A 16,925-nucleotide genomic window follows, 5' to 3' on the forward strand; every position below is an offset into this window, starting at 1 on the left:
TTTCCATTGATCCCCACCATCTGCTTACTATCACTGAGCCAGCTTCTAACTCATTTACATATAGGTGAAACTCTAAAAATTTGAATATCTTGCAAAAGTTCATTGTATTTCATTAATGCAACTTAAAAGGAAAGGAAGCATGGAGTGCTCCAAAATCTATTGGTAGACTGATGCGTTGACCCTGGACTTAATGAAGCACAGTGGACCAACACCGGCAGATGACATGGCTCCCCAAATCATAGTAATTGTGTGGGGGGGGGGGGGGGGGAGGAGGGGCTTTGGGGTTTTCATGAGCTGTAAGCCATAATCATTGCTTTACATGTATTGAGTCTCATATATTAGTTTCACCTTTTAAGTTGCATTACTGAAATGAATGAACTTTGCATGATATTCTAATTTTTTGAGTTTCACCTGTATAGTCTCCTCTAGTCCCAGTGTCTTCATTTTATGTACTAACCTTTTGTGTGGCACAGTATCATTGTATTAGTATTTATTCATTTGTAATTTAACATTTTTAATTACAGATTATTTGTCTAAGTTGTTGGATAAATTGTCTAACATATCATTTGTTACCCTTTTTCTATGGATCGTTGTCATACCAACCGGTTATTTTAAAATGAAAACTTATTCAAATAAGTCTGAGTAGCTCATTACAGTATCATTCAAATATGAAATACCCCTGCAAGTCAGAGGACACTTTCAAATATGTAATACAGAAGGGAAGTGTTATCTCCTTTTCACACACCATGGAAAACTAGACATAAAAAAAAACATAAATATAGTTTTATGAATAATGCATAGGAATATTCAGTTTATTTTGAAATTGTTGTGACTTAGCATATTTAGCTCAATATTACATTTGAAGGTGAGAAATCATTTTAGATGCCTATTATAGTTCTTCAAGTGGAAAAAAATAAGTTCAATGATAAAGCTTGAGTGTTGTCTGAGCTGTGGCTGAACTGCACTGTCAGTTTATGTAGAACATAGTCTGAGTCTGCACTGTGGGGGGTTTATATTTATTGAGCAATTCGACTTTTATTCTACTTGGTATGTGCAAAATATGTTTACAAGAAAACCTGTTACATTTCCACATTCCACTAAACGATTTTGCATAACAGTTTTTTGTTTATTGTTTTAGGTTAAATACGGTATGCTAAACATAAATAAATAATAAAATCCACAGCAGTTTTTAGTGGATTTTTATAAAACTAACTTGTTTATTTTGAGTTATTGATAATGTTTACAGTTTAACCATACCTTCAGAGACCTAAAGGATATGCTCCTTAGGCTGCTTTCACACTATGAAATAGTTCCGTTTAGGAACTTCGGTCACCAATTCCGTCACTATATCGGCGAAACCCAGCCGTTACAAAACCCCTGACGGCCGTGACTAAATCGCATTGCAGCCTATGGGGTTTTGTAACTGCCCGTTTGCACCCGTATATGCCCGTAATTCATTACGGGCGTTATACAGTGATGGGACATTGTGGCGGAAAAATTACTGCAAAAAAAATTTGTTTTAAAATTGTGGTATTACATGACACCACCTCAAATGAGTGGACTATGATGTAATGTATGCATGTGTTAAGTCCTTCAGAGTCTAAACAGGAGACCCCCCTCCCCTTTTGGACTGATATGTCCTAATTGAACTGGTAAACAGAGTTGTTCTACTGAGACAATATTTAAAGCATTACTGTCATTTAAAATACTTTTTGGCATGTTTTAAGTTTTGATCGGTCAGGGTCTCAGTCCTCAGGAGAAGTGCACCACTGTGCAAGTCTATAGAGCCTATCTCTTCCAAAAAGTTGGATCAGGTGGCCAGCCAGGGAGTTAAAGGGTTACTCGGCCCCTAGACATCTTATCCCTATCCAAAGGATTGGGGATGAGATGTCTGATCACAGGGGGTCCTGCCACTGGGAACCCCTGCAATCTCTCCTGCAGCACCCCTTATCATCTGGTGCACGGAGCAAGCTTCACTCTGTGCCTGATTGCTGGCGATGCAGGGGTCAGAGGATCGTGAGGACTGTCCTAGCTCCATGCACCAGATGGTAGGGGGTGCTGCAGGAGAGATCACAGGAGTTCCAAGTGGCGGGACCCCCGCGATCAGACATCTTATCCCCTATCCTTTATTTTTTTTAAGTCTATAGCCCAATTATTTTCAAGCTATATCTAAACATCAGTTGGTATCCCACCACTGAGGCCTCGACCGAGCAAAACATTTGACGTTTTTATGGCAGGTGAAACTTTTTTTCTTTTTTTTTTTTTTTATTGACAGTGATACAAGATAAATGGAACATGTTTATTATTTAATATAATTGGATTATTTCTTGCATTTGACTTTCACTACAGTGCCAAATATGAAAGGCATCAATATTTTTTGCTCATATATCCCACAGCGAATATAACTATGGACAATGCTGAACTTAGTTTTTCTAGACACATGATTACATTTGAAGATCTTTCCTGACTTTTATCTTTGCTCACCCAATCGCCAGTCTTCAAAGTATTTGACTGCTATATCTTCTGTTGTAAATAATAGATCCAAGTATGGTGAAGCTGTCTACTGCTTGTATCTTACTGTAGAATTAGTTAGCCGCCTTTTGTGTTGGCGTAGGAGTTGTTTACTTTATATATTTATATAAAGTTTAGTTTGTAAATTCTCATCTTTATTTTTCCCCCAAAACGTTCTTTAGGTGTCATTTATTTTCAGCTATGAATGCAGTGTATATTAAAGGTGTTTTTATATTCCTATTCTAGAATTATTGATCATATAATTTTTTTCTTATCAAATCATATGTTTCATTTCTGGTCAATGTTCTCTGAATTAATCTGGACCTTACTGGTTGTATTAATAAAAATATCTTGAAATTTTTTTTTTATTTCCCCATTTTACTTTTTCAAGCTATGCACTTTCTTCATATTTTTGAAAATACACATTTTTTCCATTTTCTCTAAAGCAGGGATTAAATAAATAAATAAATATATATATTGTAAGGATTCCTCCTTGGGGATTAGCTCTGGGATCATCCTGGACACTGCCACGGAGCACGTTTCCACTCAATAAACCCGCAGACAACAGTTATTCATGCATTCCTGGCACCTTGCCAACTTTATTTAGACAGGTTGCAGGTAAAACAAAACATAACTCAGGAACAAATCAGTCCTAGACCGTCTGGTCACTGACTACACATATCAGCATGCCCTGACTACTATCTGGTGAGCTACCCTCAGCCAGCATAAAACATGTGCCCCAGCAACCTGTTACTCACAGTTCACACCACTTCTTCACTTCTTGGACCGCTCACAGTTCGCTGTGTGTTTCCTCAACAGGGTCCGTGTGTCTCCCCCTACAGCGACATGCTGTTACCCAGGGAGAGCCCCAACTATTCTGTTTCTTTTCCTTTTAAACACACTTTCCCTTCCTGATACCTCATTAATCAGGCCACAGGTGAAGCATTCAGCAGAGTTAGCAAGGGAAATACACCCTTTCCTTGCCACAATATATATATATATATATATATATATATATATATATATATATATATATATATATAATCTCAATGGCCCTTATTTACTAAGAGTGGAGTGTAGGTTTCTTTGTGGGTTTTAATTCCCTACAATTTATTTTCCACGGTATTTACTAAGGTTTCCCTACATTTTCCAGCACACAGATCAATGGAGTTCAATAGAACACTATTCATCTGTATGAGGAATCTAATGATTCCTCCTATAAATCTAATAAAGTGTAAAAAAAAAAAAAAAAAAAAGTTTTAATGAGTTTGAAAGACACACATGAACCCAGTGGTCTTCAAACTGTGGCCCTCCAGATGTTACAAAACTACAATTCCCAACATGCCAGGACAGCTGTTGGCTGTCCGGGCATGCTGGGAGTTGTAGTTTTGCAACATCTGGAGGGCCACAGTTTGAAGACCGCTGCATTAACCCCTTCCATGTTAAAAGTTCAAATCACCCCCTTTTCCTATATAAAACATGTAAACATAATAAAAATAAACATATTTGGTATCGCTTTGTGCGTGATTGTAGAACCTATTAAAATTAGGGATCGACCGATATTGTTTTTTTAGGGCCGATACCGATAATCGGTGCAGGTTAGGGCCGATAGCCGATAACTTATACCGATATTCCGGTATAAATTATCGGCTATTTAACCCCCTGCGACACCGCTGCAGATCATTGATTTAAAGCGGGCGCTTTAAATCAATGATCTGCAGTGGCTATTGCGGGGCCATAGGCCGCCGCCGCCACCACCCGCTTCTCTGCCCTACCTGCCAGGGTGCTCCGGGCCATCCATCCATCGTTCCTGTAGTGTCCGGGGGCGTTCCGGGTGGAGGGTGGTCCGGTCCGGGCTGTCCTTCTTCTCCGGCGGGCCTCTTCTCCACTCCGGGCAGGCTCCGGCCTAGTACGCTGCATAGACGTCGCTGCGCAGTGACACCCGTGCGCAGCGACGCACCTGACGTCACGGCGTAGCGGCGTCTATACAGCGTACTAGGCCGGAGCCTGCCCGGAGTGGAGAAGAAGACCGTGGGAGAAGGACAGCCCGGACCGGACAACCCTCCACCCGGAACGCCCCCGGACACTACATGAAGGAAGGATGGCCTGGACCACCCCCATTACGGGTAAGTTTAATTTTTTTATTCACTCGGAGGGTGGGGGAGGGGCCTGACCGATATAGCGGTATGGGAAAAAATCCATACCGGTATACCGCCTAGCATCACGGTGGGGGGTGCGACGCGTTGCGGTGGGTCGGAGATGCGGTGCGGCGGGTCGAGGGGGTGGCGGTCGCGGTGCGGTGGGGGCTGTGCGGGGGGCGGGACATTATCGGCTTATCGGCAAGATAATTGCCGATACCGATAATGCTCAAAATTGTGATCATCGGCCGATAATATCGGCCATACCGATAATCGGTCGATCCCTAATTACAATATAACATTATGTATCCCGTACGGTAAATGTAAAAAAAATACCAAACCACAGATTTGCAATTTTTATAATATCCCAGAAAAAAAAGTTAAAAAGCGATTAAAAAGTGAGATCAATACCAAAATGGTACTGATACAAAAAAACTGATTATGGTGCAAAAAATTTGCCTCATACAGCCTGGTATGCGGAAAAAAATAAAGCTAGAGTGGTTAAAAAATGGCAATTTAAAAAAATTAGAAAAAGTTCTGAATTAGTAAAACATGACGTAAATTATACAAATCTGGTATTGCGTAATCAGGCGGCCTAAAGTATGAAACTAACATGTTACCTCAACCACAAGGTAAATGGCGTAGAAAAGAAAAACACCAAATCTGCAAAATTATCTTTTACTATTTCAATTTCACTTCACCAAATATATATTTTTTGGTTTGGAGAATATGTTATTGAAAAATTAAAAGGTATCATTATAGTAGGTAGTTATGGCTATTATCGGGCGAGGAGGAAAAAATCAGAGCGTAAAAGCGAAAATTGGCCCGGACAAGTGGATCGTCATGAGGGACAAGTAGATTTTGCTCCATGTTAGTCCCGTGGACAAGTAGTTTTTTTAAATAAAGTTTCCACACCCCTGTATGCAGTTCAGTATCTGTTAGGGCTCTGACAATTTTTAGTAGCCTAATCAATAAATTGTCTCTGCTGTTATAAGAAAAGCTTTCGACATGTCTCAGGGACAAAAGCTTTCGACATGTCTCAGGGACATGTCTCAGGGTTGATGGTCTGAGTGTTCCTACCCCCACCGATCTCTATTATAAGCTTCATTATAAGTTAATGGGGCTTGTCTCGTGCAGCGAGATGGAAATAGCTGTAAGCCAGGGAGTGAAGTGCCTAATTGCGTGCTTTCCTTTCTTGCTTTCCATCTAGAGATCATGGGGGTCTTAACACAGACTCCAAGCAGTCAAAACTTTTGCCATGTCTCTGCAACCTGTCAAAAGTTTTTGTGTAATGACACAGTATTTTAAGTTGTTTGTGACCATATGTTAAATCTGAGCTAGCTAAAATAGTTGTTCATTCTTTTTATTTTTTACAGATCTTTGAAAGAATTTTATTTATATGGGCAATTCGACATCCAGCCAGTGGATATGTTCAAGGGATAAATGATCTTGTCACACCCTTCTTTGTTGTATTTATTGGGGATCATGTTGGTAAGTTGCTTTAAAAACAGTTCAGTATTTCAGTCTAGCTAGGTAGTTGTTTAAAAAATGAATTGCCACATTAATGTCAGAATAGGCTGTGTGTGAACGTTGAACCCTGTTATTAAAAAAAATTGTCTATTGCAATCATGTCAAATATGTATCCTTATTGAAACTAAGACTGGTTGGGGAATACAATACTTGGTGAAAAAGGGCATAAGAATGTATTATGTAGTTATTTTAAATTGTCACATTAAACAAACATTGCATAAATCAAAAGTACAACAAATCTAAAAAACATCTTATTCATTCTTTATTAATGGACAAAATGGGTTCTCATTTCATTGTTACATGCTGCCTTTTGAAATGTATATAGAGAGGTTATGAAGAAGGAAATGGAGGGATGAAGTGCATTGAGAGAAACGCACCCTTTGACTTTTCCATATTTTATTTTGTAGCCATTTGCTTAACCCCTTAAGGACCACAGGTTTTTCCATTTTTGCACTTTCGTTTTTTCCTCCTCACCTTTTAAAAAATCATAACCCTTCCAATTTTGCAGCTTAAAATCCATATCATGGCTTATTTTTTGCGCCACCAATTCTACTTTGCAGTGATATCAGTCATTTTACCCAAAAATCTACGTCGAAAAGGAAAAAAAAAATCATTGTACAATGAAATTGAAGAAAAATGCCATTTTGTAAATTTTGGGGGCTTCCATTTCTACGCAGTACATTTTTCAGTAAAAATTACACCTTATCTTTATTCTGTAGGTCCATACGATTAAAATGATACCCTACTTATATAGGTTTCATTTTGTCGTACTTCTGGAAAAAATCATAACTTCATGCAGGAAAATTTATATGTTTAAAATTGTCATCTTCTGACCCCTATAACTTTTTTTATTTTACCACCTACGGGGCGGTATGGAGGCTCATTTTTTGCACCGTGATCTGAAGTTTTTAGCGGTACCATTTTTGTATTGATCGGACTTTGATCGCTTTTTATTCATTTTTTTCATGTTAGAAAAAGGGACCAAAATATATTATTTTGGACTTTGGAATTTTTTGGGACTTTTATTAGGGAAAGTGTTAAATGGCATTTATTAACTTTATTTTTTACACTTTTTCTTTTGCAGTGTTATAGCTCCCATAGGGGGCTATGACACTGCACACACTGATCTTATACACTGTTCACTGCAAAGCCATAGCTTTGCATTGATCAGTGTTATCGGCGGTCGATTGCTCAAGACTGCATCTCAGGCTTGGAGCAATCAATCGCCGAAGGGACACGCCGGATAAAGGTAAGAAGACCTCTGCTGGTGTCCCAGCTGATCGGGACACCACATTTTCACTGCGGTGGTCCCGATCAGCCCCACTGAGCAGCCGGGAAGGTTTCACTTTCGTTTTAGACGTGGAGTTCAAACGAAAGGGTAAATAGCGTGCGGCACCGCGATCACTGCCGCGCGCTATTAGCCCCGGGTCCTGGCTTCAGATACATGCTGGGACCGACCCGATATGACACGGGGTCACCGCGTGACCCTGCATTATATTGCGGGAGCCGGCCAAGGACGTAAATATGTCCTTGGTCGTTAAGGGGTTAAATAATAAAATAGTTTTTCTCAATCATTTTGCACTCAATACTGCCTAATGACAGAGTGAAAATGCTAGAAAGTTTAGCAAAATCATGGAGTCACCTGTGGTAAATTCAGTTGACTGTATATGATTTGGAAAGAGACAGCTCTGTCTATATAATGTCTCACAGCTGACAATGTATATCAGAGCAAAAACCAAACCAGGAGGATAAAGAATTGCCTGTCAAGCTCAGACAGGATTGTGTGTAGCCACAGATCTGAAGGTTTGAAAGATTTCCTGACAATTTCCTGACAATGAAGCATTTCAAGAGCACAGTGTCCTCCATAATTCCTAAATGAGAGAAGTTTAGAACAACACAAAGTCTTCCTAGAGCAGGACTCCCCACCATACTAAGTAATCCAGGGAGAAGGACCTCGTTAAGAGGGGTTATCAAGAAACCAATGGTCACTCTGTCTCATCTCCGATAGCTTGTGCAGACGGGACAAACTTCCAGAAGGTTAGCCATCACAGGGGTGTGTAAATTAAAAACTTGTCCTAGGAACTAAAATGAACATAATCTACTTGTTCCTCATGAAAATCCACTTGCCCTGGTAGACAAAATAATTTCAATCAAAATAGTACGTAAATAAGGTCTTTTTTCCTCCTCGTCCTATAATAGCTATAACTCTTATTTTTCCATCTACAGACTCATATGAGGCTTGTTTTTTGCGGGACCAATTATACTTTGTAATGACACCTTTTTATTTTTCCATAACTTATGCTCTGAAACAAAATTATTTGTGAGGTGAAATTGAAAAAAAATATGCAAATTTGGGGGTTTTCTTTTTTTTTTTTTTTTGCCATTCACCTTTTGGTTAAACTTACATATTATTATAATACTTAAGGTCAGTCTGATTACACCAATACCAAATATACATTTTTTTTTAACGTTTTCATATATATTTTTTTTAATTCCCGGCCCCTATAACATTTTTATTTTTCCATATACTGGGCTGTATGATGGCTAATTTTTTGGGCCATAATCTGCTGTATGTATCGGTGCCATTTTGGTATTGATCAGACTTTTTGAACACTTTTAACTTAACATTTTTTTTCTGGAATATGATAAACATGAAAAATGCAATTCTGTGATTTGGTATTTAATTATTTACGTTAACAGCATTGGCCGTACAGGAAATTAAATTTTATTTTTTAATAGTTCAGAAAATTATGTACGTGCCAATGCCAAATATGTTTATTTTTATTATGGTTTCATATTTTTTATATGGAAAATGAGAAAAGGGTAGTGATATGAAGTTTTAATATGGAATGGGTTAATGGGTGTTTTTTAAAACTATCATTAAACTTTTTTTTTAAATACACTTTATTAGGCGGAATCATTAGATTCCTCATACAGATAAATGCAGTTCTATTGAACTCAATTGATCTTCACAGTGCATCTCCCCCCCCCCCCCACCCCCCCCCCCCCACACACACACACACGATCGCGCTGCGGTGGGGCGATCCATCCCACTAGACCACCAGGGATTTTTAACAGGTCCCTTTAGATGCTGCAGTCAACTTTGACAGCGGCGATCTAAAGGGTTGATAGTCGCCCATGGTGATCGCTGTATGCCAGTATTTGCGGCGGCCCCTGGTTACTGAAATCAGCCTGGGGCCGCTGGGTATGGCACAGCCTCGAGTCAGGAGTCCGCCCCATACACCCTGAGCGTCAATGTGCAAACTTATGCAAAATTGTGCTGATGTGCAAACTTGTGTCCCATGCAAGTCTGCATCCGCTCCTGCGCCTCACACCGACATTAGAAAAATAAAGAGGGAAGTCGGTCTGACCCTGCTTGCCCGATATAGGGCTATATCTATGAAAAATTCACCTGCCTGGTGCCTGGAACTACCTGTCCCGGGCATCGGGCAATAGGATTTCCACATCCCTGCATTACAGTGCTCCATCACTCTGGCCTTTATGGCAGAGTGGCCAGAAAAAAGCCTTTCCTCAACAAAGGACTCAAAAAGTACCTAAGGGACTTTTAGACTGGGCTAAAGGTTTACCTTCCAACAAGACAATGACTATAAGCACACAGCCAGTACAACACAGGAGTGGCTTAGGGATAACTCTCTTAATGTCCTTGATGGGCCCAGCCAATCCTTGATGTGAACCAGGGGTCAAGTCCTGGGAAAAAAAGTATGGGAACTCATCCAAGATTTCCACTTTAAGGGGTACTAGAAATCTGCCGCTGGGGACCCCCGCATTCTCCCTGCTGCACCTAACGTTTCATCTAGAGCATTGGGTGCAGCACCGGAGGCTCGTGACATCACGCTCACGACCCTTCAATGCAAGTCTATGGGAGGGGGCATGATGGCCGTCGTGCACCCTCCCATAGACTTGCATTGAGGGGGCATTACTGTGATGTCACGAGCCTCAGCCCCGCATCACCAGTCATCCGGCACGGTGCGGCATTCGTTCTGTGCATCGGATGTCTGGGGTGCCGCAGCCAAGATCGTGGGAGTCCCCAGCAGCAGGACCCCTGTGATCTGACATCTTATCCCCTATCCTTTGGATGGGGTATAAAGTGTCTAGGCGCAGAGTACCCCTTTAAGGGCTGGTCCTGCTGGACTCCTGCTAATGGGAGCTGCGTTCCTGCTGTGGAAAAAGTGCAGGAACTCCATTCCCATGAGTTCCTGCAGGACTTGAGCCCTGATGTGAACCCAATCTAATATCTCTGAAGACACCTGAAAAATGGCTTCCACCAATGATCCTGTCCAGCCTTGCAGAGCTTGAGAGGATATGCAGAGAAGAATTGCAGAAAATCTCGAAATCAAGAAGACTAATTGCTACCAAAGATGCTTCAACAAAGTACTGAGTAATGGGCATGAATACTTATGTCAATGCAATATTAACATTTTTCTTTTTTAATACATTAGCAAAGGTTTTGAACATTCTGTTTTCACTTTCTCATTATTGGGTGCAGTTTTTAGCACAAAGCCACCACATAGCAAAATGTGAAACAAGTTAAAGAATAACTCCTTTTTTTTTTTAGGTTTGGTGTATCTTAGGCTCTGCTTGTGTCAAAAAAGATTTGTTTTATTTATGTATATTAATAGTATCCTGGTAGTAAAGAGTTAAAGTTGCTTTGCTTTTTTTTTTTTATAATTATTTATAGAATTTTCACATAATTGATAAGGCAACATGGTTTTAGCATGCAGCAGATAGAAGTAAAATGCTGCTTGATTTTTTATTATCCTATGGTTTGTATATGCATTTCCTATGCTATTATATGTATCTTCTGTATGGTTTTAGCATGCAGCAGATAGAAGTAAAATTCTGCTTGATTTTTTATTATCCTATGGTTTGTATATGCATTTCCTATGCTAATATATGTATCTTCTGTAGTTAAACTTTAGAATAAAAAAAAAACTGTATAGTCCAATTTACAGTTATCCTTCCATCCATTCTTCTCCTTATCTATTGTTTGCAGCTTAACAAAATGAGTGGAGTAGAGTAAGGCTGGGTTCACATATGTCCGGCATCTAGGATAGGTGAACTCAGCTTAAATCTTGCAGCAACTGATGACAACGCTCATCAGTTGTATGGCATCCAACGTCCATTGTTTCTGGTACCGGACAGGGGAACGCAACAAGCGTTAAGAGGAAAGAGTAAACTATCAGATTTCCAATGGATCCAATTGGTAAGTCAATTTTAACTATTGGGACCCGGTGGTGATCTTGTGGTGTCAATTGTGCTCTGACCCGTTTTAGGGCTGTTTGGTGCAAATGAAAGAGCCAAATGGACCCTGAACAGGATGAAGCACAAGGGCAAAGTGAACATAGCATTTTCTGTTTGTTCTAAAAAATAAAAAATAAAATAAAAAGTTCTGTTAGATACAATAACTTCAGATATGTTATAAAGCATGCAAAAACAGTATGTTTTGTAATTGCTTTCATCAGAAAATTTTCAGTATTTCATACTGAAAAAGCCCCCTACCTCCTGGGACACATACCAGTCCTACAGTGACCAGTGGTCATCGACACATAATGGACACTATGAGTGACAAGGCTGCAGGCAGGTCCAGAGCAGCTGTGCTTGCTCCCAGTCCTCTGTGAGTCAGGGGAGGGGGAGGGGGGGCGGCGGCGTAGTCATGACAGTGAGGAGAAGAGAGGGACACACCCCATGTCTCTGCATGGACAGAAAAGTTACTGAGCAATAATGGCGAGTAAAGAAAGGTAGTTCTGAAAGAAATATAGGTCGTAGACAAAAAAATTAGATGTACAGGATCAGGATGAGGTACTGAGTTATGCTTTAACACAATCTATGTATGTTTAATGAATCTAATTTCATATCAAAATGTTTATGCATAGTTTTGTTTTTTATTGGTCTTTATAAAGATTTCTACTTAGACCTTATACCAGAAAAGAGATAAACATAGTAAAAACAACAAGTAAAATAGAGAAATGCAAGTATTCTCTACCAGTGTATATCCATACCTACCGTATATACTCGAGTATAAGCCGAGTTTTTCAGCACGATTTTTCGTGCTGAAAACACCCCCCTCGGCTTATACTCGAGTGAACTCCCCCACCCGCAGTGGTCTTCAACCTGCGGACTTCCAGAGGTTTCAAAACTACAACTCCCAGCAAGCCAGGGCAGCCATCGGCTGTCCGGGCTTGCTGGGAGTTGTAGTTTTGAAACCTCCGGAGGTCCGCAGGTTGAAGACCACTGCGGCCTTCAACATCATCCAGCCCCCTCTCACCCCCTTTAGTTCTGAGTACTCACCTCCGCTCGGCGCTGGTCCGGTCCTGCAGGGCTGTCCGGTAAGGAGGTGGTCCGGTGAGGAGGTGGTCCGGGCTGCTATCTTCACCGGGGAGGCCTCTTCTAAGCGCTTCGGGCCCGGCCTCAGAATAGTCACGTTGCCTTGACAACGACGCAGATACGTCGTTGTCAAGGCAACGGCTCTATTCCGGGCCGGAAGCGCGGAGAAGAGGCGCCCCCGGTGAAGATAGCAGCCCGGACCACCTCCTCACCGGACCACCTCCTTACCGGACAGCCCTGCAGGACCGGACCAGCGCCGAGCGGAGGTGAGTACTCAGAACTAAAGGGGGTGAGAGGGGGCTGGATGATGTTGAAGGCCGCAGTGGTCTTCAACCTGCGGACCTCCGGAGGTTTCAAAACTACAACTCCCAGCAAGCCCGGACAGCCGATGGCTGCCCGGGCTTGCTGGGAGTTGTAGTTTTGAAACCTCTGGAGGTCCGGATGTTGAAGGCCGCAGTGGTCTTCAACCTGCGGACCTCCGGAGGTTTCAAAACTACAACTCCCAGCAAGCCCGGACAGCCGATGGCTGCCCGGGCTTGCTGGGAGTTGTAGTTTTGAAACCTCTGGAGGTCCGCAGGTTGAAGACCACTGAGGGCGAATGATGAGAAGAGGATGATGAAGGGGGGGGGGGGTGTGGGGATGATGAAGGGGGGTGGGGATGATGAAGGGGGGTGGGGATGATGAAGGGGGGGGTGTGGGATGATAAGGGGATGTGTGGGATGATGACAAGGGGATGATGAAGGGGGGATGTGTGGGATGATAAGGGGATGATGAAGGGGGATGTGTGGGATGATAAGGGGATGATGAAGGGGGGATGTGTGGGATGATAAGGGGATGATGAAGGGGGGATGTGTGGGATGATGACAAGGGGATGATGAAGGGGGGATGTGTGGGATGATGACAAGGAGATGATGAAGGGGGGATGTGTGGGATGATGACAAGGGGATGATGAAGGGGGGATGTGTGGGATAAGGGGATGTGTGGGATGATGACAAGGGGATGATGAAGGGGGGATGTGTGGGATGATTACAATGGGATGATGAAGGGGGGATGTGTGGGATGATTACAAGGGGATGATGAAGGGGGGATGTGTGGGATGATAAGGGGATGTGTGGGATGATGACAAGGGGATGATGAAGGGGGGATGTGTGGGATGATAAGGGGATGTGTGGGATGATGACAAGGGGATGATGAAGGGGGGATGTGTGGGATGATGACAAGGGGATGATGAGGATGTTAATGACGGGTCTGGATGATGACAGGGGGGGATGAGGTATTTCCCACCCTAGGCTTATACTCGAGTCAATAACTTTTCCTGGGATTTTGGGTTGAAATTAGGGGTCTCGGCTTATACTCGGGTCGGCTTATACTCGAGTATATACGGTATACTATCCGGTTACAATAATCCAGCATTACACATTGGGTGGGGGACCTAGAGAACCAATTAGAAGATATCTCAATCTACTGAGAACAGTATTCCCATTCCCCAAAAGGGTACATGAGGGAAAGGGTGGGAGAAAAGGGAGAATGAGAGCAATGCCTATGCGTAGTTTAAACCAGGCTCAGTCTGTAACCTTATTTTTTGCCATCACTTTAAATGTTTCCATAAAACAGTTTGCTAATTTCAGTTTTAAGCCATTCATCTAATGAAATATTTAAATGTTTTAACCCCTTAGGACTCACCTTAAAGGGGTACTCCGGTGAAAACCTTTTTTCTTTTAAATCAACTGGTGGCAGAAAGTTAAACATATTTGTAAATTACTTAAAAAATCTTAATCCTTCCTGTACTTTTTAGCTGCTGAATACTACAAAGGAAACTCTTTTCTTTTTGGAATGCTCTCTGATGACATCACAAGCACAGTTCTCTCTGCTGACATTATTATAATAATAATAACACTTTATTTATTGTTGTCCTTAGTGGGATTTGAACCAAAGTCCCCAGCACTGCAAGGCAGCAGTGCTAACCACTGAGCCACCATGCTGCCCTTAGCATATATCTTCTATGCATGGTTGCTAAAATGGACAGAGATGTCAACAGAGAGCACTGTGCTCGTGATGTCATCAGTGTTCCAAAAAGAAAAGAATTTCCTCTGTAGCATTCAGCAGCTAATAAGTACTGGAAGGATTAAGATTTTTTAATAGAAGTAATTTACAAATATGTTTAACTTTCTTCCACCAGTTGATTTAAAAGAAAAAAGGTTTTCACCAGAGTACCCCTTTAAGGACTCAAAACAATCTTCGTTTTTGCTCTTTCGTTTTTTCCTCCTCATCTTCTAAACATCATAACATGTTCAATTTTGCACCTACAGACCCATATAAGGGCTTGTTTTTTGTGTCAATAATTGTACTTTGTAAAGACATTACTTATTTTATAACATAATCTGCGGCAAAACAAAAAAAAATATTTGTGGGGTGAAATGGAAAAAAAATACAACATTTTGCAACTTTTTAGGGCTTCCGTTTTTACGCAGTGCACTTTTCGGTAAAAATGACACAATTATCTTTATTCCGGAGGTCCATACGGTTACAGGGATACCCAATTTATGTAGGTTTTATTTATTTATTTTACTTTAAAAAAAATTATAACTACATGCACCAAAATTAGTATGTTAAAAATTGTTATCTTCTGACCCCTATAACTTTTTTATTTTTCCGCATCTGGGGCTAGATGAGGGCAAATTTTTTGTGCCGTGGTCTTTAGTTTTTGTCGGTACCATTTTTGTTTTGATGGGCCTTTTTGATCGCTTTTTATTAACAAAATTAACAATTTTTTTTATGTGTACACCATCGACTGTGCTGTTTAGCTAACCTTATATTTTAATAGTTGAGACATTTACGCACTCGGTAGTACCACATATGATTTTTTTTTTAAACGCCATTAGCGGGATTTAGAATATACATGTACTACCTGAGTCCTTAATAACGGGGGCATACCTGTACGCCCTGCATCCTTAAAGGGGTACTCTACTGGAAAACATTTTTTTTTTTTTTTATTAACTGATGCCAGAAAGTTAAACAGATTTGTAAATTACTTCTATTAAAAAATCTTAATCCTTCCAGTATTTATCAGCTGCTGTTATGATCCACATGAATTTCTTTTCTTTTTGAATTTCCTTTCTGTCTGACCACATTGCTCTCTGCTGACACCTATGTCCATTTTAGGAACTGTCCAGAGTAGGAGCAAATCCCCATAAAAAAACTCTCCCGCTCCGGACAGTACCTAAAATGGACCAAGGTGTCAGCAGAGAACACTGTGCCAGCCAGAAAGGAAATTCAAAAGAAAATGACTTCCTATGGATCATAACAGCAGCTGATAAGTACTGGAAGGATTAAGATTTTTTTTAAAGAAGTAATTCACAAATCTGTTTACCTTTCTGGCACCAGTTGATTTAAAAATATATATATTTTTCAGGGGAGTACCCCTTTAAGTGGTTAAACTGTCTTCACCCAACCCCCCCCCCCCCCCCCCAGTTTCTTTACTAGTCAGCAGACTTATTGCTAGCCAATCCTCTCTTTTAGGTGAACAGTAGCTTAGTGTATATAAGGATGATGCAAGGCACAGCTGCTGTTCTTCACATAAAGTTTATGTTGTATAGTAATAAAGGCAAATTCCCAATGACATATCCGCCAAGGTTTATGCGGGGAGGTATAGCTGCTCTGTGTAGAAAATGTCTTTGCCGTTCCCCATTTAACCTTTCCCTGACTTGTGGTGATTACACTGTGTGGTAATGTCATGTTTAGTGTTAATAGAAAAGGGCAAGATGCCCTTGAGTTTGGATTTGCATGGAAACACCTTTTTTCTTTGTTTCCGATTCTTGTTTCATTGGCGGTCTATTCATTGCTTAGCAACTAATGAGAACTACTGCTGCTTACTCCCTAATCATCTCTTAAGTAGGGTAGAGGCCTACTCCTGAGAGTGCTTGCAGTTTTTGCCTTTTACTCCCTCATTTGACAGATAATGAAAATGTTCTTAATGATCCTAGAGCAGTTGGATCTCTGTTGGAAGACTTTAGAGTTGTTAATTGAAATAAGAAGTTCAGCTGAGATGTGATTAGAGAATTGATATTCCATGTTAAATAGACCATTTAATTAATGTGGTAAATAAGTTTGTCTTAACTACTTTGCCAGCAACTTGCATTGTAGGACCCAAGTGACTGTTAATGCAGTAGCATCTGTGTCAAGATCATAGGTGAACACAAATAAGTATTTATCTTCTCACCAAATACAAGAGGGATTTATTTACACTGTTTAATATTTCTTAGTCTTTTTCTTCTTTTATTTTTTTCTTTTTCCATTATGAACCATCTATGTAATACATGTAATGTCCATTCCATGTACTCTGACAGTAACTGTGATTACATCACAATCAGGACTTTTAATTTATATATTTATATGTATCAC

At 40.8% G+C, this 16,925-nt stretch overlaps 1 protein-coding gene across 5 annotated transcripts in view; it reads left to right on the plus strand.

Moving 5' to 3' along the window:
• The window catches only part of TBC1D22A (TBC1 domain family member 22A), a 576,359-nt gene that overhangs the window by 169,293 nt on the left and 390,141 nt on the right, over nucleotides 1-16,925 (plus strand). For all 5 annotated transcript variants that reach the window (XM_056573700.1, XM_056573701.1, XM_056573702.1 and 2 more), the window contains exon 8: nucleotides 6,026-6,140. In XM_056573700.1, the coding sequence (XP_056429675.1) occupies nucleotides 6,026-6,140 (115 nt within the window). The remainder of the gene's footprint in view (nucleotides 1-6,025; nucleotides 6,141-16,925) is intronic.

Source organism: Hyla sarda, chromosome 4 (assembly GCF_029499605.1).
Source record: "Hyla sarda isolate aHylSar1 chromosome 4, aHylSar1.hap1, whole genome shotgun sequence".
NCBI lineage: Eukaryota > Metazoa > Chordata > Amphibia > Anura > Hylidae > Hyla > Hyla sarda.